Source organism: Chelon labrosus (assembly GCF_963514085.1).
Source record: "Chelon labrosus genome assembly, chromosome: 14".
NCBI lineage: Eukaryota > Metazoa > Chordata > Actinopteri > Mugiliformes > Mugilidae > Chelon > Chelon labrosus.
Window position 1 is genome coordinate 11692073 of NC_140347.1, and position 25115 is coordinate 11717187.

Below are 25115 nucleotides of genomic sequence, written 5' to 3' on the forward strand. Positions count from 1 at the left end.
TCACTATCTTTGACTCAAGTATCTAGTTCTCCCTAACAAATCAACGGCTTTAGGGTTTTGACTTCTCTTAGCAACAGGAACCGAGGTTGTATTAATACGATAAACAGTGAAACTAGCAAATCTTGACATTTGTCAGGCTGTGAATTATTTTGGTGTCCTTTCTTAGAAAAAAAAAGTACAGATTAATTCTCTGTCAGTCATTTTCCGTCGGCAGTTCAGTTAGCCTAACCCTTGACGCTTTAGAGCTCTGGTATGGTTTGCCTTGGGGAAATAATGAAACACACAACACACATTTTGCCCCGGGGCCCCTCAGGAGGTTAATCCAACCGCCACATGCTTGCACATCCAACCAAATCAGTATGACACTGGAGCAATGAGTAAGTTTAGACAGTTTCATTTCTGAAAAGATGTTAAAACAAAGCGCCTGCAGTAGGTTTGTAGTTGTGGGAAGCCCCCGCTGTCTGTATCTGTAAATTTTTGTATGTTTAATGCTCTATGTCAAGAATAGTCTCCACTCTTCTAATGAAAGCTGTAATGAGAATCTAACACATTTATCAGCATTATCTCAAACACTTAAACTGACCCGTCGGATGTTATGCAACAGTTAGGAGCGGCATGAGTTGATAGTGTGCAATGTGTGTTATTATCACATCCTTCTTTTGAAACACCATATCATGGTGCGATGTTCGCTTCTCATCAGTATCTGCCTATGAAATGTACTGATGTTGAATGAGTGATTATGAGTAACAGAGCGGGGGACTTCTGGGAAGTAATGATTCATTGCTTTTCTGAAAATAACCCCTGAAGCTCCTTGGGTTAAAACCAGTTTGAAGTCTCCCTATATACCCTTACGCTCAGAATAGTTATTCCCGGCTGCTTTAATCGGGTCTAAACTTGCCCGAAAATGAAAGCACGGTTAAACAGTGTGGTTTGTGTGTTGACTGTCTCAACAGGGGCAGGGCATGAAGTCGCCCTCCGCCGTCTCCAACCAGTGGGGCTCCTACTTCGTTGACATGCATAAAAGCGGAGGAGGAGACGAGGAGAGCCAGAAACTGACCTGGTGCTGCCACTGCATTCACAAGTACAGCACCATGGCTATCCCTAGCGTTGAGCACATAGCAGGTACGTGGAAGGGAACAGTCCTGATAGTGCTTCAGTAAGCACAGCATTTCAACTCAAGTCTTCCTAACAGTGAAAGGGCATGCCCCTGTTAGTAAAAGCTATTGCTACGAAGGAGCACATAGGGGAAATAAAGTGGAAAATTGACTCACAATCTTTTTAAGAAAGAAAGTTTTTAAGAGACACGACCCCTCATAGAAATGATTTTTGTTTTCCAGATGGATTTAGAAACCAGTTCAAGGCAACGCAATTATTTTAATGAGTCTTTTTCCTACAGCGGAGGGCTTATGCAGTGACAAAACTGACAAATATTTAAATATTAGCTGAACAAATAACCCAAGACGGTTATGTCAGACTTACTATTTTCATCCACTGAATAGTTCTTAAAAACTGTTCATTGTTAAACATTTGTCCATGAAAGAAAATATGCCCTTTGAGTCTATGAAAGGTTTGTACTCTGAAGTTTTCTGAATAGTTAACATCATGAAACTGAATGATCTTTTTCTCCACTTCGATTAAAAAAAAACTATAAAACAACATTTATTAAGGGTTTTACTGTCATTGTGTGCAGTTTTGTGTGCAGTCCAGCTAAATTAAAAAAATAGTTTATGATATACTTACTAGCTAAAAGGTGTTCCAGTGCATTCCTGCAAATGTACTCACATGGGGCACAGAACATGCATGGCAATTCAACCCATTGTGTTAAGACTGGGAAAAAAAAAACAAAAAAACAATTGCATGTTCTTCCAATTTTCCAAAATCCCATCATTCAAACATCTACATCATTCCGTTTCTACATAGAAACATTCCCGAGAACCAAAGCAGGCACAGATGTGGAGCTAAAAGTTAGATGTGGTTGTTTTCACACTTTGACCATTTGAGCTTGGACCGGGTCAGATTGCCCCAGCAATTTGGCCGCACGCAAACCACGGCACTGTCTGACTTGAACTCCCGTCGAGCCTGGGTAATGGTTCTTAAAACACGCTCTTCTACAATATCTGAAATCAGATGAGTTCATTGTCATTTTAAACGGCGAAAAGACAGGCATCACGCAAAGGGGGCGGCATGACGCCCCTATAACAGTGCAGTTTTTCTCTCACTAGGTTGTACACACTAAAATGTCACAAATACCGCACTTTGGTAACCAGGGCAAAGAGATATAGTTATTTGGAACAGGTGTTTTTATACTGTAACTGAAAGATCCAGACCCTAGTTTTGATATCCAAAAGAAGCTTTTAGACGAAATACTGACAGAATAACTACACTTCGTTTTAAGTATACTGAGGCCTTCATTCAGGTGGTGCAATTTGGTCTGCACCTAGGCTCAGAAAAAGCTAACTGTCACCCTCTTCGCCCAAATGTGTGGAGAATATATACTGTAGTAGTTTTTTTTCAAACATGAATATAAGTGGAATGCCACAAATGCAGTTGAGGATACATGATTGTCTTTATTGCACTTTCTCTTGATCTTCTGACAGAAAACATCTTTGCCCCGCAGACATGATTACACACCATGTCACACAAATTTGCTCTCATTTTAATATCCTCACCTCCTCAGTAGCGGGGAATTTCCCCAATCCTACAGAGGTTCCATTTTAAAACACCTTTCTGATCCCGCTTGCCGGCCGCAGTCACTTTCAATTGTGAAATATCTGACACGGGTCCAACGTTCTCTGAACTGAGTAACTGCTACCTGCTGTTCAGAACAAAATGTTCTCTCCCACTTAAAACTGAATCTTTATGTATTAGCAGCAGTATTACACCTCCAGACAGCCTGCGTTGGATCACTCAGACGTTTCCTCTGTTTGATTGCTCTCTTTGTAGATCTCCCTCTGGATTACAAGTTCCCCAGATTTTCCCCTGACAAGCCCTGCACCACCGGCTACTACCCCAGGCCCCCGGATTCTCTGCTGAAGAGGTGCCAGAGTCTGTCATAAAAAAAAAGAGAAAAGGAAAAGGCAAAAAACGTCCTCCCTTACCCCTCTGCCTCAGGAGAGCAACGTGCCTCCATTTTTGCCTGTAGTTTCCCACCTTACTCCGCCATCATCCGTGGAGCACAGGAAGCATACGCTCCTCACCTGTTCAGAGAAACCATGTGAATGTAAGCCACAGTATCTATCTGTAATGACACCAACATTTGAACGTAGTTTTGTGGTTTAGTGTATTGTACATACGACAAAATAAGTGAGTGTGCGTATCTGCATAAAGTAATAATATAGTGTTCTTATTGTTTGTGTGTGAGTCCCCATATTATTTGCCATGGTAGATTGTTTAAACACCCAAATTCTTTGTACTTCTCTAAAATAAAGTGAACAATTTACCTTTTTGTTCCCGAAGTGATTACCTCAAGAATGTGATCTACTATAAGCGAAACAGGAATAGGTGTCCCTTGGTCTTTTGAAGCCATTGTGTTAGTATTACTGTACAACACTTTTAACTGTGGAGTCCTTTTATTTTTTAGATATTGTTTACTTGTATACATTTAGTAACCTTAACATGAGGTTTAAGGCCTATTGTTTCCCATGTGTCAGTTTCGTGGAAGGTGTTTAATCTTCAGGTCATTGTTGCTAAATTACTAGCACAAACTGTCCTTTGTGTAAGCAGTTTCAAAAAACACAACTTTGGGAAACAATAATAATAATAATAATGGATGATGACGACTATGCTAGATGTTCTCTGTATTACTTTTGGTGCAACGGTGACATGTGCTCTTTGAGTGATTGTGTAAAAATGTGGACTACTCGTGCTTCATTCATTCGTATGCAGACGGAGATATGCTTTAACCGACTTCTGAATGGTTGTTTTGTCGGTGTGCAATGACAAGATTTACCACAAGATTTAAGGAATTCTCTGTCTGGGAGGAAAAAAAAAAAAAAACAGGTCTTGATGCTGTCACAGAGAATTGGTATCATCTTTGTGCGTCCTGGTAGTTTTTATCTTAGCTTAGCACGGAGACTGAACCACAGGATAAAATGTCAATCTCCATCCAGTGTGGGACAATTGAACTTGCAAATGTTTGAAGGAAGCTTTTCATTGACTAATGGTCTTCATTAGTTAACTTCATAGTTCATTAGTTAACTTCATAGTTCATAATAACTAAGGCCTAAGGCCCAAGGCCCAGGGTCGGAGAAACCATTGGCACCAGATCCAAATTATATTCATGAGAACTTGACAACAATTGATTGTTTTAATTCTGGTTGTAGCCTGTTGCTTCATATTGAATGCCTGACATCATCAACAAAGATATTATTTTAAACTTATATAGCTAGTCAGCACCATTTGCGTTGGGACAAGACCCTAGACTGCTTAATGTGTATGGTTTTCGTAACTAGTTGTTTCGAATCACAAATTTGCTCATTCGCAACTCAAAACCACAACGGCATTGTTTCAACAAGATACGTAAGTACGTAAACAAGATGCAACATGGAGTTCATTCAAGCTTTGTGCTAAGCTAGGCTAAACACCCCAAAACTGCCTCTATGCCAACCATACAGAGTGAAGAGAAAATACAATAAGCAGCATACAAGCTGGCCACAAGTATATGAGATTGCTCATCCAAAGTGTACTATTACTTGTGCTGTGTGTGGAAGTGTGTAATGCATACAGCTGTAGTGATCGCATTCTCCATTACTCATCTGATCTGGAAGGTTTGACTTGAACACTTGCCTTATGTTGGATTCATTTGTGGTCTTAAGTTGTTCAAAACACAGGGAAAGTTCAATTCTGTGTTCAAATGTTGAAGTACTGTCAATGAAATAAAATGTTCTACAATTTTCTTACATAAAGCATTTTCCTTGTAAACTTCATATTGCACAGTACCTACAGTACATTACACTGATAATGGAGCTGAACTGGTATAAAGATGAAGCTGAGACTAAGACGTGTTAATTCACTTTCATTCAAAACGATGTAAGTAGGTAGAGAATCATAGTTTTTTTGTCCTTGTACAGTATACGTATAGCACAGGCCATCATTGCTGTATTAGCATTAGCTTCTTAAAGTGGTACTGTACAATGCAGCCATCCTCTTGATTGTTCATTGTTTTCATCAAAATACACCTGTGATTGGCTAAAACACAGTTTTTCAGCTTCCAAGGACGTAAGGATGTCAGTTTGAAACATCCGTGGATTGATTGGTGTGTTACTGCCACCAACTGTACTCTTGTATAGTTTCACTAGCCTTTCTGAGATTCAGTTGATCTGATTCTGCATTGTGTCTAAGCATGTGTGGTTCAAGATATGCATATGTGATTTTGCCATTTTCACTCAAGAGAATATGATTGAACTGCGTAATAGTTGAGTAAACTTGTCAAAGTTTTAAGACCAACAGAGCAGTAGATCTTTTTCATGGCATATATTTGGCTTGCTAGAGCTGGAAAGGCACGGTGAAACAAATTTTATCTACAATGGCTCATCTCCATCAAATTTCCCGGTAATCCATTACAATGAGCCAGCATGCACACTACCAAGATCCTGGAACTAGCTCAACTAACTCCCTAAATGGAATGCATTCATTGTTAATGTTTTTAGTGACATAGGGGCTTTTCCTGCCTAAACAAGCCAAAATGTCTGCCATGAAAAAGAGCTGTCAGTTATAGCTATATCTTTCAGAAGTTGACAGTAAAATTCTCAGGACTACAACTGCAAATAAGGCTAGGTTTTCCTCTTTTATTACGACTGATTACGATATGACTCTAATCAGGGAGGTTCCATATATTTGCTTTCCCAGAGCCTCGAAAAAATGCATTTAAACTCCAAGGCAGGGAATGGCTTGCCGGGCCTAGCAGGGGAAACCCTAAACAGCATGTGCAGTGGTCCGCAAAACACAGAAGCAGCTGTCACTACCAGATGTAAGTTGCACATGTGCAAGCGCTAGCTTATATGAGCCATGCATGCAGTCATGAGCACATTCTACATTTATGCCCCGTTCATACTTTGCATTAAAGTCCTTCCTGGGCAATCTGATCACAAGTGGCCAGCTTTAAGTACCTTTGGTTACACCTGGCATGGATCTCCAAATGTGTCTCCAGCCAGCACTTGAGATCTGATCTTAGTTTTAAGCTCTGTATGCAAATAAACATTGAACATGTTTATTGTGTTATATTTCACATTGTTTTGCTAATTTGATGTTTTCTTTATGTAAAGTGTCTTTGAGTATCTTGAAAAGCGCTTTTAAATAAAATGTATTATTATTATTATTATTATTATTATTAACATCATTTTGGGCACAGTGGTTATAACAGCTGATCTATCTAATGGATCTCAACCACTGTATCATAACAATGGACAGCGGTTTGCTGCACACGTATCTGGAACAAGCTGTGGAAGCAGAAAAATCAAACATAATTATGATATTAATAATTATTCCTTTATTGATCCCTCATGGGGAAATTCTTTCTCTGCATTTGATCATCCAGTCGTTCACATAGTGTGAACATATATTGGGGGTTAGGTGCTAGCTCGGGTACCTGTGACCCTTTGGTCCCAAGCTGCTTCTCTAACCACGACGCCACAGCTCCTTTGCAGTGATGGGATCAACATGATTGCATCAATAATCAACCACATGCCAACAAGGTTTTTAATGATGGAGCCACAGAAAGTGTAATTTCATTTATTAATTCTTGCTTATAGTTATGTTGTTAGTCCACGGCTACAAGTACCAAATATTTTTAAAATGCTCTAATTTCTAATGAACAGACATCATTTACGGTGTTTTTTCTCTTTCAGGTGATCATTTATAATAGCACTTGTGATCCCCTGTTGAGCAGACTATCTTTACTGTAACGTGACCCAGGACGCATTGTGTTCTCACTCTACCAAAGGGAAAGTGGTAAAATGCCACCCATCCAAATGTGACCAGAGATCGGGTCTCTCAAATGCAATCTCAGTGCATCCTGGGGGTGTTCACACCTGTCTTTTACGATCGGATTGCCCAGATTGGATCTTAATGCAAGGTTTGAACAGGCCCTAAATTGTGATCAAAATCCCCAGGACAGAGGCTTAGTTTTAGTTAAATGTTAAAATTTCATTGGTTTGTTTTAAGGATTGTCTAACAAGAATCACATCACATCTGCTTCACACTAATGCTAGCAAGCCTTTTCAGGCTAGACTCTGCATTTAGCCAAATGTTAAATAATGATGCCAGAAGATTAATGATGCAGTGTGAGGACCAGTACACGTTAGGTGATGTAAACAGGTAGACTTCATTACCACACTGTCTCCTGTATCTTCTTTACATGAGATCTATTTTCTCTACTACCTGTTAGCCTAGCTGAGTGGGAGGAGGGCATACCCCATAATCCATTAGGTCCCCTTTAAGCCGCCCCTCCTCACTAGTCAGCATGACGCTCGCTCCGCACTCTCACATACCTCCCTCCGCACACACCAAGTCTCTCTCTCAGTCCTTAAAACTAACAACATCAAACACCTTCAACCGCATTAGTATCACTTTTAAAATCACTGCTGTTTCGAGGGGAGATGGCCACAGCAAGGAGCGTACTTGTGAGCAGCGCTTCTGACAGGTAAAACTTAATTTATTTTTTATTTTAATTTTTTTTTTTCACTGCTCCCGACGTCTTTTCGGGGTCGATAGGAACAAGGCTACTTTTGTGCGCGGATTTGGATTATCGATATCATCGGTGAGTGATATTTCTGTCGGCGTCGTGGCGGAGTGAGTAGTTATCGCGCGACTTTTGGACTTTTTATGGGACTTTTTAATGTCACGGAGAGACTCTGTGGTCGAAGGAGTTAGCTTGAAGTTTGAAAAAGTCAGAAAGGTAGCATCTCAGCGGTCTCCGTGGGAGGAGGGAGGGTACAGCCACAACTGTTTCTGGTGGTTTAACTGTAAAAATCCTCCTCTCTTTTACCTTCGCGGAACTGTGGGACAGTGTGTCCAGGGACACTTATTATTATTAATTTGGGACTATTTGCTTGAGCTACTACTTTATTTAGAGAGTTTTTAGAATAAGCTAGTTAAGGCTAATGTTCAAACCTTGGTCTGGGGTTTCTGATTCATATTCAAAAAAAAAAACTTTATTTAAATTTAAAGCACAAGCGAGCAGCACTTTAAAAATAATGAACAAAAAACACAATATGTACAAAACTGCTATAAACTTTCCTAACCGTCCACACAAGATGTAAACATTGCTGTATGACTAAAATGGAGACTCTGCAGATAGACAGGGTAAGTGTAAACAGGGATTCTAAAATTTACATGTTATTGCAGAGGTATTAAGGATAATAAATAGTAATAAATCATTTATTTGGCTTACTACTTGACACCTATAGCACTTAGAGACTTTAAATAACCGTCTAAAGAAAAAAAAAAAACAGACAATAGGCATTAATAGCAGAGGAATAATAAGTCCTTGGAGGATGCTGACAAGAACCAGAAGGTGAGTAATACGATTCAGGAGATTTTTGAAGGCATTAGAGATTTATTAGCTACACTATAGGAATAGATAAGATATAACTTTATTTATCCCCGTAGGGAAATTAGGGTGCAACAGCGGCAGGGAACAACAGTGCAAGATACAAAAAAAGATAGAATACGGTAAACAAGAGAAACTATATAAAAATAAATACGTTATGGTACAAAAAATATTTTCATATTGCATCAGGAAATTGAGGGTTGAGGTGGTAAGGAGGTTAAATATACATATTGACATGCATGAATATCATGAACATTTTACATTTATGAAGACATAGAATAGAATGTCTTTATTGTCACTGTACAGGTACAACGAAATTAAGGTGACCTGAGGTCCCCCTTAGGTTTCGTAGAAGTATCGGAAATGTAAAAAACTAGAATTAAGAAAATATGTACAAAACTATAAACACTAACAGCCCCATTCACACATAATAAGAAGTGACTGTTGTTGCACATCACGTGAAATTATTGCACTTGTTTGTGAAAAATTATTGCACATTATTGCACGGATGCATTGCACATTGTGAGAATTATTGCACAGTTCACATTATTTCTTTATTGTTTGAGGTGTTCAGTGTGATTATGGCTCTTGCATAGAAGCCATTCCTCTGTCAGTACTGGTCTTCAGTGTTCTGAACCATCTACCGGATAGTAGCAGGTCAAAAAGTGAGTGTCCAGGGTGAGTTGTGTCCTTAAGTATCGCACACATGCCAGGTATATTCCTGTTTAGATACTCTACATATAACTTGAATACTTTTAGATGTGCACATAATAGATAAATAATGATATTTATCATTATCAAGTCATATCCAGCTTCCCTTTATCTGGTCAGACAGAGGTAAAATAGATCAAAAAATCTTTGCTCAAGAAGATATATGAGGAGTGCCTCTTCCTTTAGGTTTAAAACTCAGCCCTGTAAAGGACTTTGCACTTCTCTGTTAGTATTTGATTCCTGGCATGGCAGAGAAAGCTTTGACACGGTTACACCCTTATTACAGGGCTCTGTCTATAACCAGTTATCCTGTAATCTATTCTTTGTTTTCTAAACTCACAGATTGATTGCTAAATTAATAACATGTGTAACAAATATTTGATTGACTATGATATGTAACAGAAAAAGGGAGTAGCAGGTCAACGCATTTAAGAGCTGCAAGCTCGAACTTAATGGAATGTTTTCTTCTTTTAGCAAAATAGTGTGCTAGTAATTGGAGATTCTTTGGGTGCAATGTGATTTACAGAAAAAATCTTAACTATAAATATAACCAAACTCAAATTTGAAAAGGTCTTACATTTTACGTTTGCCGTTATAAATTAGTCCAGAGTTGACCATGTGGTCTGGGCTATGAATAACAAGAAAATAAGGGATGCTCTCTTAGTTCCAGCTTTATCGTTATAAATTAGTCCAGAGTTGACTATGTGGTCTGGGCTATGAATCATCTGTGCTCATGTTCAGCACAAAGGAATGTGAGGCATCATAAGGTCAAGTGTCAAAATTAACTTTTGGAACTTGAGGTCTCCTTGTTTATTTAATACAACACAAACTGCATGTACATCCCCTTTAGAATAGACTCCAGTCTAGACGTCATTTATACAATGCCAAATGCTTTTCCCAGAGGCCTTTGGCAAGCTCCACTAAGGTCATGGAATTTACTCCCATGTTCAGTTTAGAGATGTTGGGCCAACTTGTGCTTCTCTTTAAAGCTGGGCAGTTTGGCTTAGAGCTTGTTTCAGCAGACCAGAGTAATGTTACTGCAGGAATGGTCCGTTTATGACCTCCAGGCTAGCTTGTCTGGCCATCTGGGTGTGCATGGCGAGACTTGTCTGATAATATAAAGCTCTTGGGAGGTTTAGATAATATAGTCTGCAGAGGTGTAATACCTTCAAATCTGGGAGTGCATCATCAAATTCTTGGTAACATTGACAAATTTGTCCACCCCAAAAAGCAGTGGCTGCTACCATGGCTCTGTCTGTTGAATTTTGTGACATCTACTCTAAAAAGTTGCTCTACAAATAAAAGTCACTTCATTACTGACAGAACAGGACCAATCCGTTCTTAACAGTGCCGCTCAGCGATGGCCTGCATCAGTATGGAAAGCCTGCATCATCAGGCCTACAGCTGTATCTAATTATTCAAGGAATGCAGGGCTTTTGTAAGTAAAGACTGTGCAGAATATGGGCTGGCTTTCTCAAATCTCCCCCTCACTTCTCTCTCTCAGCTGAGCTCATTCGGCAATGCCACAGTCCTCTCTCTGATGAGACGATGAGAACCTACACCCGTGGGGCCCCCACAGTCTTTTTCATAAGTCTGCTGTGGCCCCTCCTCGCTCCAGCGGCCGAAGTGGAAGTGGACCCTAGCGGAGGAATCTCCTTCATGGGAGGCAACTACGATGGCCATCCCATGCTGTACTTCAGTCGCGGGGATGTGGAGGAGCTGCAGTATGCTGCCACAGGGACTCACCGGGAGATGGCAAGGAGGATCCGTGAAGCTGGGGAAACCATGCTAGAGCACCCAGAGGAGTACCTGCCCCCCTGGAGCCCCGCTGAGTTCAGCGCCCGCTGGAATGAGGTTTATGGGAACAACCTTGGTGTGCTGTCCATGTTCTGCCTTCTGTACCCACACAGAGCCGGAGCCCTCGACCTGGCCAAGGACTACATGGAGAGGATGGCGTCTCAGCCTAGTTGGTAGTTTTTCTGTCTTTTATTATTGAATCTCTTGTTTCTTTTCGTCTAATCTGAGTTTTTCTTTTTACTGAGAAAACTAGAAATCTTTCCAGATTTTACTGATGGTATCTGATATCTCATCCACCTCCAGCTTTGATTAATATCAAATCCTCCTTTCAGATGCTCTGTCCAATCCCATCTCCATAGTGTTCTCATATTTCTCTGTGGGCAGAACTCTAGTAAAGATGCATTGTGGTCTGATAGGTCTAGTTCAGGAAATATGTTTAGCAGCTGTTTGCTGAACATGCCCCTTCCCACTCCCACCCCTAGTGAAAGGAAATGAAATGTTCAGATGTGAGCTGCATAGTGCAGGCTTGGATTGAGACTTAAGTTCGGGTTCTGCATGTCAGCACTTTATGGTCAAATGAGATAAGAATAGATGGTGAAGATGCTCTGCTATTTTTTGAAAAACCCCACATCCGTTATCATTTGTGAAACTTGTGTCAACACTGTTAAACCTGGCAACTGAACTGAGAAACCTCTTCTCAGTTCTGCAAAGTTCTTACACATAGCAGCCTTGTTCAGCCATGCTCTTTGACGTTTGGTTTTGGTTCGCAGCAGATGTAAAACAGGCGTTGCTGAGAGCTCAGTCAGATTTGATCGTTTTTTTAAAAAAAATGCCTTGATCTTGGCATCCCTAATCCAAATATTTGCAGTTGAAATGAAACAGGTGGACTATGTAACCTGTTCTAAAGCTGCACCTCAAAGAACCAGGAGTGAGAAACAGAAACAGAAGCAGAATCAGAATCTTCGCTATTGAGATGACATTCAGTGCAATTTGCTAAAAAAGTGTTAAAACACAGGCTTGTTCAATTCTGTATACTCAGGGGTTATAATATCTAATAACTTGCCCTAATACAACCTGTTAATATATATCATACTATTTTCCAGTACATTAAATAGCTATTCAATAAACTGTATAAATAATAATGCAGACATGTGTGTAGTGCTCAAACTGTCCCCCCAACATTTTCATCTCTTTACGCAATCCCGACGTTGTAGAAATGTATGCAGTCCGAGATGAAAAATGTGACAAGGGTTTTGCTGCAACTCGCCTGATGTCCCTCACAGTACAGGCAAACAATTATCCCTTGATCCAAGCTTAAAAATAGCGCGGATACTCAGGAAGCAACCTCGTTTTCCTTGTATTGTTCAACATAACAAGCGCAGAAGATTAGATGAGTGATGATCTGAGTTTGCCCTTTCACTTCATGCGGAAGGCAATCACGTCCTTCCCATTTCGCTGCGCGGCTGCTGTGCTCCCGCCAGCCGCTGAACACGTGGTCAGTCGTTTCGGGGGGCTTTAGATGGCGAGGCATTAGTGTAATTTGCGGGGCATTTATCACGATTATCAGCGAAAAGCCACTGAGCATGCGTTTTCACGTCTGCGGAGCACACTGTGAGTTTTCTCCTTGGCCGCACTTTTATTATGGTCAGTGAACCTCTTAGGGCTTCTGCAGACTGGCTCCAGAAATCAGTCAGCTGTGGTGTTCATGGCCTTCAGTTATGTTTGCAGCAACTCCTGGAACTGTGCTCCAGAGGAGAGCTTCCACTTTGTGGCAGATTGGTGCCTGCCTCTTTAAAAAAGAGAACACAGTCTGAGCAAACATACAGAAGCATGGTTGTGTGTGCTTTGGCATAGTTAATATATAGTCCAACAATGACTTGGCATCACTTTTTGAGCTGCTGCCACTCAACATGTGGAAGGTGTGTATTAACATCTAGGGTCTGTAGAGAGCTGAAGTGAAACCAAAACTAAGTTCTGACCCAGAAGAAATTAGACCTGAAAATCACAGACACGTGCTTCAATTCTACAAGAACAGTAGTCTCAACATCTGTAGTAGGGAGCTTGGCATCATAGAGAAACAGCTCTTATTTTAATAAATTGGATTAGACTGATTAAAGAAGCATATTATTAAATGACATTGTTGGATTCTTCATATGCCTAATTGATGTCAACAACTCAAAGTATAGGTATCCCATCAAAAATGAAAACTGTGCGTGGGGGTAAAATTCTTTGTTAGCTCATTTTCTTTTCTGAACACAGAAGTGGTTCTTCCAATCACTTTTTCTGTTGTTGCTGCAGTTAGCAAATTAACACTTCATCGCATTTTTGTCGGCAACACATACGAGAGCTGATAATCTGGAATAAGGAAATAAAAAAACGTGTTTCTTCTAATGTTTCTTTGGAAAGCTGTTGGAGATTCTGCAGCCTCTCACGATCCTTGTTTGGCAAGCAACGCATCAGAATGAAAGTACCGGAATTTGCTTTTACTGAAATCTAGCAAATAAGACTTGAGTGTTAGATACAGATTCATCTTACAGTGAGGATGGTTTCATTAACTCCTTTGACTGAGCGGTCTAGTCAACAGCAGCAAGGCGTGAGATGATTTGTGTTCCTTTAGATCAGCTTAGCTCAGCTGTTAAACTTCGCCCCGCGTCTATAATCTATTCTTTTTACTGATTACAGAACATTTCGACTTTTTAACACCGACACCTTCCTTAAATTCAGCCAAGTCAGCAGCCTTAGAGCTTGGAGTCTGCTGACCGGAGCAGAATCTACCCATGACACTCTGTTAATCTCTCTTTATATGTGTTTTATTACTGCAGCTGTAAAATGTTCTTTATTTTTGCTTTCAAAGTGAGTAGGGATTTAACAGCCGTGTTAATGTTAATTAAAAGGCAAAGGCAAGGTTTCTTGTTCTTGACAAGCCATTTGCCGGGATTTTATTGTAAAGAGCGGAAACTTCACACTTGCTTACTGCAGAATTTTTGTCTTTATCCATGTGCTCCGCATGTGTCTGATGCCTTACCCTTAGCTTTATCTTGTTGTCTCTTATTGCAGGCTTGTCAAAGACGCCCCGTGGGATGAAGTTCCCCTGGCCCACTCCTTGGTTGGGTTTGCCACCGCTTACGATTTCCTGTATGAGTACTTGAACAAGGGCCAACAGGAGCGTTTCCTTCAGGTGATTGGCAACGCGTCCCGTCTGATGTACGAGAAATCCTACGTCCGAGGCTGGGGGTTCCAGTACCTGCACAACCATCAGCCTACTAACTGTGTGGCTCTGCTCACAGGAAGTCTGATTTACATGACCCAAGGTAAGTGTGTGGTGACTACAGTCTTCTTAACGCTGAGGTGTCTTTGCCTTTTTGACTGCAAAGGGGGTGGTCAGTAATACTGTCTCTGTTCAACAGACAGTATGTCCAGAGTAAGATTGGTTTCATTTTATTTAAACTGACCCATACCAGACATGATACACAGTTTGGTAAAGATAACTGTACCCACTACCGTATTGTTGGTAGTGGGTAGAGTTATCTGCAGCCAATAGAATTTGACCGAACGTGTTTTGTAAAGCTTTATATAAATCACAAACAAGTAGGTCATGTTTTAGTGGTCAAAAATGTGATTTGTGCCAGCTCAAACAGAAAAATCAGTCTACCTTTATGTGAAAATAGTTTAATGCTAGGTTTTAAAGTTAAAACCTGCCAAGTAACCAAAATGCAGCTCAACTAAAGGAATTTCATTGTCTGGATTTCACTGGAAAGGTTTTAATCTCACGTGGTCTGAAGGCTAATTCAGAGGATTTACTAAGAGAGGCTTTACTGTAAAAAATAACCGTAATTTTAATTCAAATAACTGCGATGGTGGCAGACATTGAGAACAAATGGAGGCGATTTAAGATGACCGTTACCCTCCACAGGAGCGGTCAACCGACAGAGATCACTCCAAAAGCAAGACGCATAATCGAGAGATCACAAAGAAACTCAGGGTAACTTCTAAGCAACTAAAGACCTTTCTCGCATTGGCTAATGTTCACAAATCCAACATCAGGAGAACACATCAGGAGCAGTTTTCTAAACATCCTGTGTGACAGCCACTGGGAAAATGTTTTGTGGACAGACGAGTCCAAAGTGGAATTGTTTGGTTTAAATTAGAGGTATCACATTTTCCTTCTTGTCACGAAACAACACTGCATTCCAGCTTCAGGACCTCATTTTGTCTGTGAAACATGGCGGTGGTATGTCTGTGAAGGTTATCAGTCATCCAGGTCATGGTATATCCAAAAAAGGTTTAAAAAAGGCAACTGGACTTTTGAACCTTTTTTGGATATGGCGGTGGTAATGTCCTTGTTTGGGCCTGTTTGGCTGCATCTGGGCCTTGATGACTTTCCATCATTGATGGACCAATGAATTCTGAATTATACGTGCAAATTCTGAAGAAAAAAAAAAGCTGAATCTTAAGATAAGTTGAGTCCTTGCAGCAAGACAACGACCCCAGGAACACAAGTCGTTCTGCAAAAAGAATGGAGAACAAAATGAATGTTTTGGAATGGCCAAGTCAAAGTCCTGACCTTAATGCAATAGAAATGTTGTGGAACGACCTTTGCATTAAATAAATGCACAAGTAGAATATTTATGTTTCATTTGTCTGATTGGGTTCTCTTTGTCCTCTGTCAGAACTTGAAAATCTGCTGATAATTTGAGTAATTTCTTTGCGGAAATGTATTAAATTCAAAGGGGTTCAAATAATGGGTTCACATGGTGAGAACTGCCAGTCTTATGAGAGAAACCCTCTGTCCTAGCTGCTCTTAATCCTTCATAATTCGTCTATATATGAGGTTCTCCATTTAGCTGTCACATTCTCCTTTCCCTTTGATATCTGGTACAAAACAATCTGGTCCTGATGGGAACTAAAGGACAGCTGGATTGCTAAAAACCACCGTGGTCTCAGTGGTTGCTTTTGGGGGTTTTTTATGTAGGGGGGGGAAGCACAACCACGACAACACAGCGCACAGTTCTGTAAAATCTCAGGGGGGACCCTGTCTGACCCCTTCCTTCCTTTCATTTTGTGTCAAGCCCAGGTTTGCTCCAGCTCCGTGTGTGTGTCTTAACCTGGGAGAAGAATTGTTTGGAGTCAGCGCTTGGGTGCTTTGTTTGTGACATGTTTTATTTGTTAAAAGTGCGCTTTACAAGGGACCTCATGAAGAGATGATAGTTTCACTCAACCAGCATGAGTGAGAAAATAGCTTTTTAACAGATTGCTAACACATGATATATTTGAAAAAAACAACAACACTTAACTTAGCAGCTTTACTCAGGAATCACTGAGCGGTAGCCTGACTGCATTCATATACAGTATATCATAGCCACACACAATGTAATGGGTGCTAAAAGTAAATTTAGTCTCTGTTTTTATGGTCCTTTGTTGTTTCGTTGTATGCTTCTGGTGAAGATACTGTACAAAAAACATCCCTTAAGTCCTGTAAGTTGTGAGGTGGGGCCTTCATAGATCCAGTACATCCCACAAATGGATTGAGATCTGGGGAATTTGGAGGCCAAGTAAACACCTCAAACTCATTGTTGTGCTGCTGAACGAGGCCACAGCCATCAGGAAATACTGCTTCAATGAAAGGGTGTACATGGTGTTCAACAATGCTTATCTGGGTGGTACGCATCAAAGTAACATCCGCATGGATGGAAGGACCCAAGGTTTTCCTTGCGGAACATTGCCCAAAGCATCACACTGCTTCCGCTGGCTTGCCTTTTTCCCATAGTTCATCCTGATGCCACCTTCTTCCATTGCTCCGTGGTCCAGTTCTGATGCTCACATGCCCAGTGTTGGTGCTTTTGGTTGTGGACAGGGGTCAGCATGGGCGCCCCAGCTCGTCTGTGGTTCCGAAGCCCTATACGCAACAAACTGTGATGCACTGTGTATTCTGACAAAACTTTATCTGTGAAAGATTGAGACACAAGGACTTTGTGAACACTGACGAAGCTCTCTTTGTGTAAATGTGGTCTTTGTGTATATTCAGAGCTCCTGTTTGATCGTAAATACCTGCTCTGTTCAAGGCCAACGGTGCCCAAGCCCAAACCAAACACTGTTGGGGACAAATCCTTTAGGGTGGAGCCAGTCGCCAGGGCGGGTGTCAGCCAGAGCCAGCTGACTGCCCTGCAATTCCTCAGTGAACTGTGGCTGAGTGTTTATGCGGTCACTTGTTCTCATAGTAAACTCTGCAAGTGTGTGTTCACGAGCGAGAGAGGATACATGGTGCACTGTTTCATAGTGGTACCTTTGCTTTCCATAGAGCTGTGGCTATGGAAAGCATCTCACCACTATGTTGTGTTTGGAAGGTTTCTTTAGGTAAAAACGTGGTTAGCTTATGTATTTTATCTATTCATGTGATATAACACACTCACGCATGTATTCTAAATGAGAAGTTGCAGGTTATTGTATTGCACAGGGTCTCGCTTGGCATGTTCTCAATGAGATAAGCACTTTCACGGCCTCAGTGTGGATTACCGTGATCTCTGTAGAAATCTGTCACTTAACACTGTTGTATATTAATTGTTTGCAGTTGTTTGTATTGTCTTGAGCTTACACTTTCAAATGTGCGGGTTACCTGGAAACTGATTTAATGTATGCATACTGGAGTAGATATTTCTCAGGCTTCTCTGGACTAGATGAAAACTCTGATCTGTTAAAAGAACATGACACGCAAAAAAATAAATAGGTAACTTTACATTTTGTGGTAGTAAAAGGGGAACTACTGTTTTTTTACAACCTGGACCTTATTTCTGGCATAAAATACGATGTTTACTCACCCATATAACTTTTGTGTAATTTGTAGTCGTTCGGGAGATATTCAGATCTGCATATATCCATATAGTGGGAGTGACTGGGGCACCGAAACGCAGCCTCTAAATAACGCATTACGCACTCTGTAGATTGACCTACAAACCTCTGACCTGGTGTGATGTCATCTCTGAGCACCGCGCGCACCCACGACGGTCGGCTTGTTTACTTGTAGTTTGCTGCTGCTAGTTTTTTGCAACATGGCTGAATATTTTTCCGATTCTGAGGTTGTGGACGAACCATAGCAGTAGCAAATTACAGGTAAACAAGCCGACTGTCGCAGGTGTGCGCGCCATCCAGGTCAGGATGGTCAATCTAAAGACCCCAGATGATGATAACAGGTAACTCCGGACTCAACGGGGAATAGCATTAGCGTACAATAACAAAATATTGGTGAAATGAACGAGATGCATTATGTAGAGGCTGCGTTTCGGTGCCCCAGTCACTCCCACTACATGGATATACGCAGATCTAAATATCTCCTGAACAACTACAAATTACACAGAAGTTGTAAGGGTGAGTAAACGATCAGATTTTATGCCAGAAATAAGGTCCAGGTTGTTAAAAACAGTAGCTTCCCTTTAAGTTTCTGTTTCCAGCTAGTACAGTCACACTAATTCAAACAACACTACAAAAATCACTGCAAAAAATATCATGTAGTTAAGAGTGATTGCATGCACAAATTTAACAATTTCCATTTGGACAACTTAAGATGCTACTGTGCCGTTTGTGTCCGTTTTTGAAACATTCTTCTTTTTGTTAGAACAAAATGTCAGTTGCACTCAATGGGTATGTTCAAAAAATGCCAAAAAGACCAGCACGTCAATAGTTCTATTTTCTATTCTCACAGGCTATGTTTGTTATTCTACCTATCTTGATGATCCGTGATTTAAAATAGATCTCTTCTTCAATGTTGGTTTACACAATTCTGCCAGAAAAAAGTGAAATCCACTGGGATGAGTGATATCTCTAAGCAGTGGTTCAAAACTTACGCAAGTTTGTCATATCACAGAAACTTTGATAAGCGATAATGAAAAGTAAGAAATCATATTATGGGTGAAAGCAGAAAATTCAACAAAGGAAGGACTGGTGATCTCCACACCATCTCAACTAGCTGTGTTCATTGTGTTCCAGGTTACCTCCAGGAGGCCTACCTGTGGACCAAGCAGGTCCTGTCCATCATGGAGAAGTCCATGATCCTTCTGCAGGATGTGACTGATGGCACTTTGTACGAAGGGGTCGCCTACGGGACTTACACCACGCGCTCTCTGTTCCAGTACATGTTCCTGGTGCAGCGCCACTTTGCCATTGGCCACTTCGACCACCCCTGGCTTCTTAAACACTTCGCCTTCTTGTACAGGACCATGCTGCCGGGTAAATGCTATGATCAGCACACCTGTTTACTATTTATACCTGTGAAATATATATGGTACGCTTTTACCAGATTTATACGTATAGGCAGCTAAATGCAGAAAATAACCATAGGCTACCTATTCAAGAGCTGCTTCTGCACTGAGCTATATGGGATATTCATGTGTGTAGTTTTTACCTTTCTGGGTGCCTTTCTAAGCTGTGAATGCATAAATTGATGGAATGAATCAATCAACACACCTTAAAAGTTAATATGAGCACCAAAAATAGCTAAAATGAGACTTGATGTACATATAAGCACTAAATGTGCTATGGCATAATCACTGAATGGAGTTTAAATGTAAAGGATGATTGCTTTCCTTTGACTTTTTGTATTTGTGTGGATCATTTTAACACAATGAGAGGATCAACACCAGCTAAAGTAAAAATGATAGTATTTGACTGTGAAAGATTAGATTAATGTCATTTGAAGTGTCATTTGAGGTACAATCAGATTAAGTATGAGTGCCTGAGTTCATGAGTGTAAGCAATGCAGGATGTTAGCTGATCTCTGAATATCTCTGAGGTGCTGAAACATAAGCCCTCTAATCAGTTAAAATCTGAGTTGAACCTTGGTTTTACAGCACGAGGGGGTTTCTGAAATAATTTTAACAGTTGTTTAGTGTGGGAGTGAGGTTGCTCAGAGAGGCTCATGTTGTTGGGGAACTTGTATATTTGTGACTACAGGTCACAGATTTTGTAATTGCTCTGTGTGGGAGTGTTGTAATTTAGATGTAAGATCCCACTCTTAGTTTGTAAGGGATCATTAAATACATTTTGGCAACTGCAAACTTCACATCATTCAGCACATCTGCAATTCATTTCTCATGTTTTCCCATTATTTACAATAAATGAATTACTTCTGCATGACGGCCACCACTAAAGTTGCCCTCACTGTGTTTTCACATCTCGCCAGGTTTTCAACGCACTGTGGCCATTGCAGATTCCAACTACAACTGGTTCTACGGTCCTGAGAGCCAGCTGGTCTTCTTGGACCGCTATGTACTGCGTAATGGCAGTGGAAACTGGCTGGCAGATCTGATTCATCAGAACAGGGTGAGCGAAGGACCAGGGCAGGCTGGAAAAGGCCAGCGATGGTGTACTCTCCACACTGAGTTCATCTGGTAAGCTGCTTAAATTCATGATAAGAAATCGTGATTAGACAATGGGTATCTTGCATGATGTGTATTTCCATAAGTATCTTATTTAATATTTATTGTGACTTATTGTGACTGACATCTGTCTTCTGATTGCCTTGCAGGTATGACCCAGGCTTGATCCCAAAACCCCCGTCAGATTTTGGAACATCCCAACTGCACTACTTTGAGGACTGGGGTGTGGTCACGTATGGCAGCGCTTTACCTGCGAACACCAATTGCTCCTTTCTCTCCTTCAAGTCGGGGAAGCTCGGGGGGCGCGCCATCTTTGACATTGTTCATAGGAACAAGTACAAAGAGTGGATTAAAGGGTGGAGGAACTTCAACGCCGGCCACGAACACCCCGATCAGAACACTTTCACCTTTGCACCCAATGGTGTCCCATTCATAACTGAGGCACTGTATGGACCCAAGTACACTTTGTTGAACAACGCGGTGTTGTTTAGCCCGACCTTCTCAGGGAGTTGCTTCAAGCCGTGGGCTGGGCAAGTTACGGAAGCCTGCGACTCAAAGTGGTTGAAGTACAAGGTGGGGCCTGCAGCTGATGCTCAGGGTAGAGTAGAGGCCGCGATTGAGAGAGAGGGAATGGTATTCATCCGAGGTGAGGGACATTCTGCTTATTATCCCGAACTGAAGATCAGGAGCTTCCAGAGGAACCTGCTCCTTCTTCACCCACAGCTGCTCCTCCTTGTAGACCACATCCACCTGGATGAAGACAGCCCAGCTCGGGCCATGAGCGCTTTCTTTCACAATACGGAGCTGCCGTTCCAAGGTACAAAGGTGGACGGTGTTCATGGAGCATTTGTATCACACGGGGAGGATAAATACAAGATGTTCTGGATGGATGACACAAACCACAGTAACAAAGGAATGGTAGGTTACTGGAATTATCCTCGAGGGTACCCATATAATGGCTCTAACTATGTGAACGTCACAATGCCATTGAGGTACCCTCACACCAGGGTGGCCTACATTTTCTTTGGACCAGGCGTGGATGTACAGAGCTTTAGCCTGCGCGGTGATGATAAAAGAGTGGATATTTACTTGGCCACCAAGGACCACACCTACACCATCTACCTGCTGACGGGAGATGTGACCAGCAAGCCCTTGTTTGCCATGGTGCTTCTGGACCACAAAAAGATTGTATTCGAGAAGGCCGCAGCTGTCGTAGACAGCTCCCCAGCGGAAGTAGAGGAATACGTCAACGTGATGGAGGACAACCTCCAGCACGTCAAGCCCGTCTTCCAGCAGATGGAAAGACACATCCTGGGACGGGTTCTCAACTCTGCCAGCTTCCGCAAGACTGCCGAGCGCCTCCTTCAGTTCTCTGACAAGAAGAAGACGGAGGAGGTTATCGAGAAGATGTTCGCTATGTCCAAGAAACAGGGCAAGGGTAAAGGGGGCAAGAGGCTGAACCTTGGGGAGAAGCTTTCCGAGAGCATGCCCGACATTTTTGCACAGATTGAGGTGAACGAGAAGAAAGAGAGACAGAGGACTTCAAAGCGGACTTATGAGGACAGTCCAGAGGAGGGAGACGCAGACTCGCGGGCGTTTATGGATTATCCAGACAGCCGTAAGAACAGAAAGGGGGGCTTTGTCAAGGGACGCAAATTTAAAGAGGTTCACATGGTGGCCACAACAGGGAGCGAGGGTTTCCCCAGTACAGCTTCCTACATAAGACTGTTCCTCCTCCTGAACACCGCCACCTTCTTCCTGCTGCTGGCCGTGCTGCTGACTCGCTTTCAGCGGGGTCGGAGCTTGCACACGCAGAGGTGTTTCTACACCATCCTCCTCATTGACTGCTTCATCCTGCTGTACCTCTACTCCTCCTGCTCTCACACACAATGCTAACATCACGAGTGAGTGAGGACCTAAGTAACCTCACGCTGCTGGAGCCAGGTCCAGAGACGCAATATTAGGGCCACTGTTAAGAAAAATCATTTTGAGATTTTAAGAGAAAAAAAAAGGTTGAAATATATTGGGAGGGGTGAAAATTATTAGAATAAAGTTGTAATTTTACAAAAAAATATGTGACAAAAAGTTCTTTAAAACCAAGTTGTAATAACAAAAGTAAAAAGTATGTTATATTAGAATTAGTTGTTTGGAAATGTTTAATTGAATATTATAGCTACTCAGGCGTATTCACTTGACTACATTGGTTCCGTTTGTAAATTTTACGACACTAAAATCAGTTAAACTAAAATTATTATGGATGAAACCAATTACATCATACAACAGTATGTTACATTTAGACTTTTACAAAATATAATCTCTCTCTCGTAAATTCCCAACTTTGTTCTTGTAATTTTATCCCATAATATTATGACACTTGTAATTAAGTTTTATTGCCAGGAGTTTCACAACTTCTCTTTTAAATATGCCACTTTTATTTCGGTAGTGTTTTGTTATATCATGACTTTCATTTTCCCTACAACTGCTGTATGCTTTTTATATTATTAATTCCATTAGTAATCTAATTCTATATAATGAACGTCATGACTTTAATTCTCAGAATTCTAGCTTGATATTGCAATTTAGTTTTTTTTTTAAATTAGAACTCAGTACTCTTACTATTATGACCTGTCATTTTGACAGTTTATTTGGATTTTTATATCTTTCGTTTTAAGATTATTACTATAATATTATGATTATTTTTGTTTTCTATCAATGTCAGAACAAGGCCATTTTATTTATACTGTCCAAAATCACTAATTCACCTTAAGGATGCTATGAATACGTCAGGACTTTATTGTTGTAATATTAATGCCTGTGTTCTTAAGATCTTTGAATGGTTTTCTAACAGTGGCCTTGATATTGGTTAAAATTCACCTATTGAACAAACACCTGCCCAGGAAATACAGATGATTCCAAACAGGATTTGATGAACCGAGATGAAACCAGGCCTCCTCTGATTTAATTAGCTTCTTTGGAGCTTTAGAGCCGAGTCTGTGTCCTTTGCAGCGTTCAGAAGTTCTGTTGCCCAACATCTACTACTAGCCACTATAACCCCGTCTCCACGTGTACTTGAGATTTGTCCTGTTGTACACAGTCTAATAGCGACACCTGTAAATGTATATATGTTAAAGCGAATATATTTTTGGTCTCTTTTTTTTTTTTTTACTATTTGTAAATAAAATTACAACCTGCATAGGTGTGAATCATTGTGTGCTGTGTGATTAAATGCGTGAGGTCAAAGGTAAAATAAATGATTAATGCTGCAGCTACAGGGGTACTGCAGCTACAGCATTAGCAAGCAAATGAAGAAAAGGTGTTCGCCCTGTGCACAGTGGTTCTATTAGTATCCACCACATGGAATAGATGGTAGTGATGGAGAAGATTCCTGTGTAATTTGCAAGCATTCATATCGTCAGACTTTTCTTCAGTTCTAGGGATGTGGTCTGAGAACTCGATGGCGTGATAAGCCGAGTTCTTAAATGGTTGTCAAGATTTGCTTCTGCTTTTTGTGCTGTTCATTCAATTCTAAAGTCTTGAGGTTGGGCGGCTGTGGAGGAAAGTCCACGACAGTCAGTACTGCTCGGCCTTCTTTGGCCGTCAAGTAGTTCCTCTAAGCGCTGAGGTCTGTATGGGCTACTGTAGGAATCCTTCTCCATAAACCTAGAAAACAGAGGTGAATACTGTGAAAATCGTAGCTTCACCAATGAAGTGATCCATTTACTTGCCTGCAACTTTCCAGACGAGTAGAGATGGGATTTATGGCTCTTTGAAGGTAGTTCCATTCAAAGAGCCGTTCCAAAAGCGGACTCGTTTTAAATTTAAATTTATTTTTAAGATGTGCTAGTGTAAGACTTGGATCAGAATCATTCAAACTTAGACTTCCCACCAATACGTGTCTATATCTATTTATCCCTTGAGAAATTCGGCAAAAACATCTTTGTTTGGTAAACCCTGGTCCACTGCTATGCTCTGTACCAGCCCCGTCACCAACACCTCAAAGCAAAGCAGGATCATGACATAATATTGGTGAAATTAACAAGTTTCGTGGCAGATAATGTGTTATTTAGAGGCTGCGTTTCGGTGCCCCAGTCACTCCCACTATATGGATATACGCAGATCTAAATGTCGTCCGAACGACTCCAAATGACACCAAAGTTATATGGGTGAGTAAACGATCTTATTTTATGCCAGAAAGAAGGTCCAGGTTGTAAAAAACAGTAGTTCCCCTTTAAGACTAAAGGTACCTGGAGTTCAGTAGTCCGGGTCCCTCAGCTCTGGAACTCCCCACTAGTAGAACTTCTACTGAATCAGTTCTGATAACCTATCTTTTTAAGAAAGCCCTAATCATGTCTCTTTTAATGTAATAGCATTATATGATATTTTAACCCTGCAGTGTGGACAGTTCTAGTTGCTTACTGACATCACTGATGCACTTCTGTTATAACTCTACAAGTCAACAAGGCCTCATCCTTTCAGATTCATATGAATCAACGACCTTATTTGCTCCACATGGTGAATATCTCGAAGCAGATTGTGCCCGGGGAGCAAGTTGGGGGTTAGGTGCTTGCTCAAGGCACTGCAGCCATGGACATGGGGGGAGGTGAACCTGGGACCCGCTCTGATCCCTAGCCGCACCTCTAACCACTACTCCGCGGCTCCCATCAGGAGAATAAAGCAGTTTCCTTTGATAG

General features: G+C 41.2%; 2 protein-coding genes across 2 annotated transcripts in view; both read left to right on the plus strand.

Annotated features, from left to right (window-relative positions):
- Positions 1–5445, plus strand: part of nt5dc1 (5'-nucleotidase domain containing 1) — a 58598-nt gene extending 53153 nt beyond the window's left edge. Inside the window, exons 11-12 of the mRNA XM_084560140.1 lie at positions 954–1122; positions 2944–5445. Of these exons, the coding sequence (XP_084416266.1) occupies positions 954–1122; positions 2944–3056 (282 nt within the window). The 3' untranslated portion in view covers positions 3057–5445. The remainder of the gene's footprint in view (positions 1–953; positions 1123–2943) is intronic.
- Positions 5446–7421: 1976 nt separating this feature from the next.
- dse (dermatan sulfate epimerase) lies at positions 7422–23995 on the plus strand. The gene is made up of 6 exons (XM_084560963.1): positions 7422–7639; positions 10764–11229; positions 14114–14367; positions 19037–19276; positions 20229–20436; positions 20574–23995. Exons 2-6 carry the CDS (start codon positions 10808–10810, stop codon positions 22318–22320), a joined length of 2871 nt encoding a protein of 956 aa, XP_084417089.1. The 5' UTR covers positions 7422–7639; positions 10764–10807; the 3' UTR covers positions 22321–23995.
- Positions 23996–25115: the final 1120 nt, after the last annotated feature.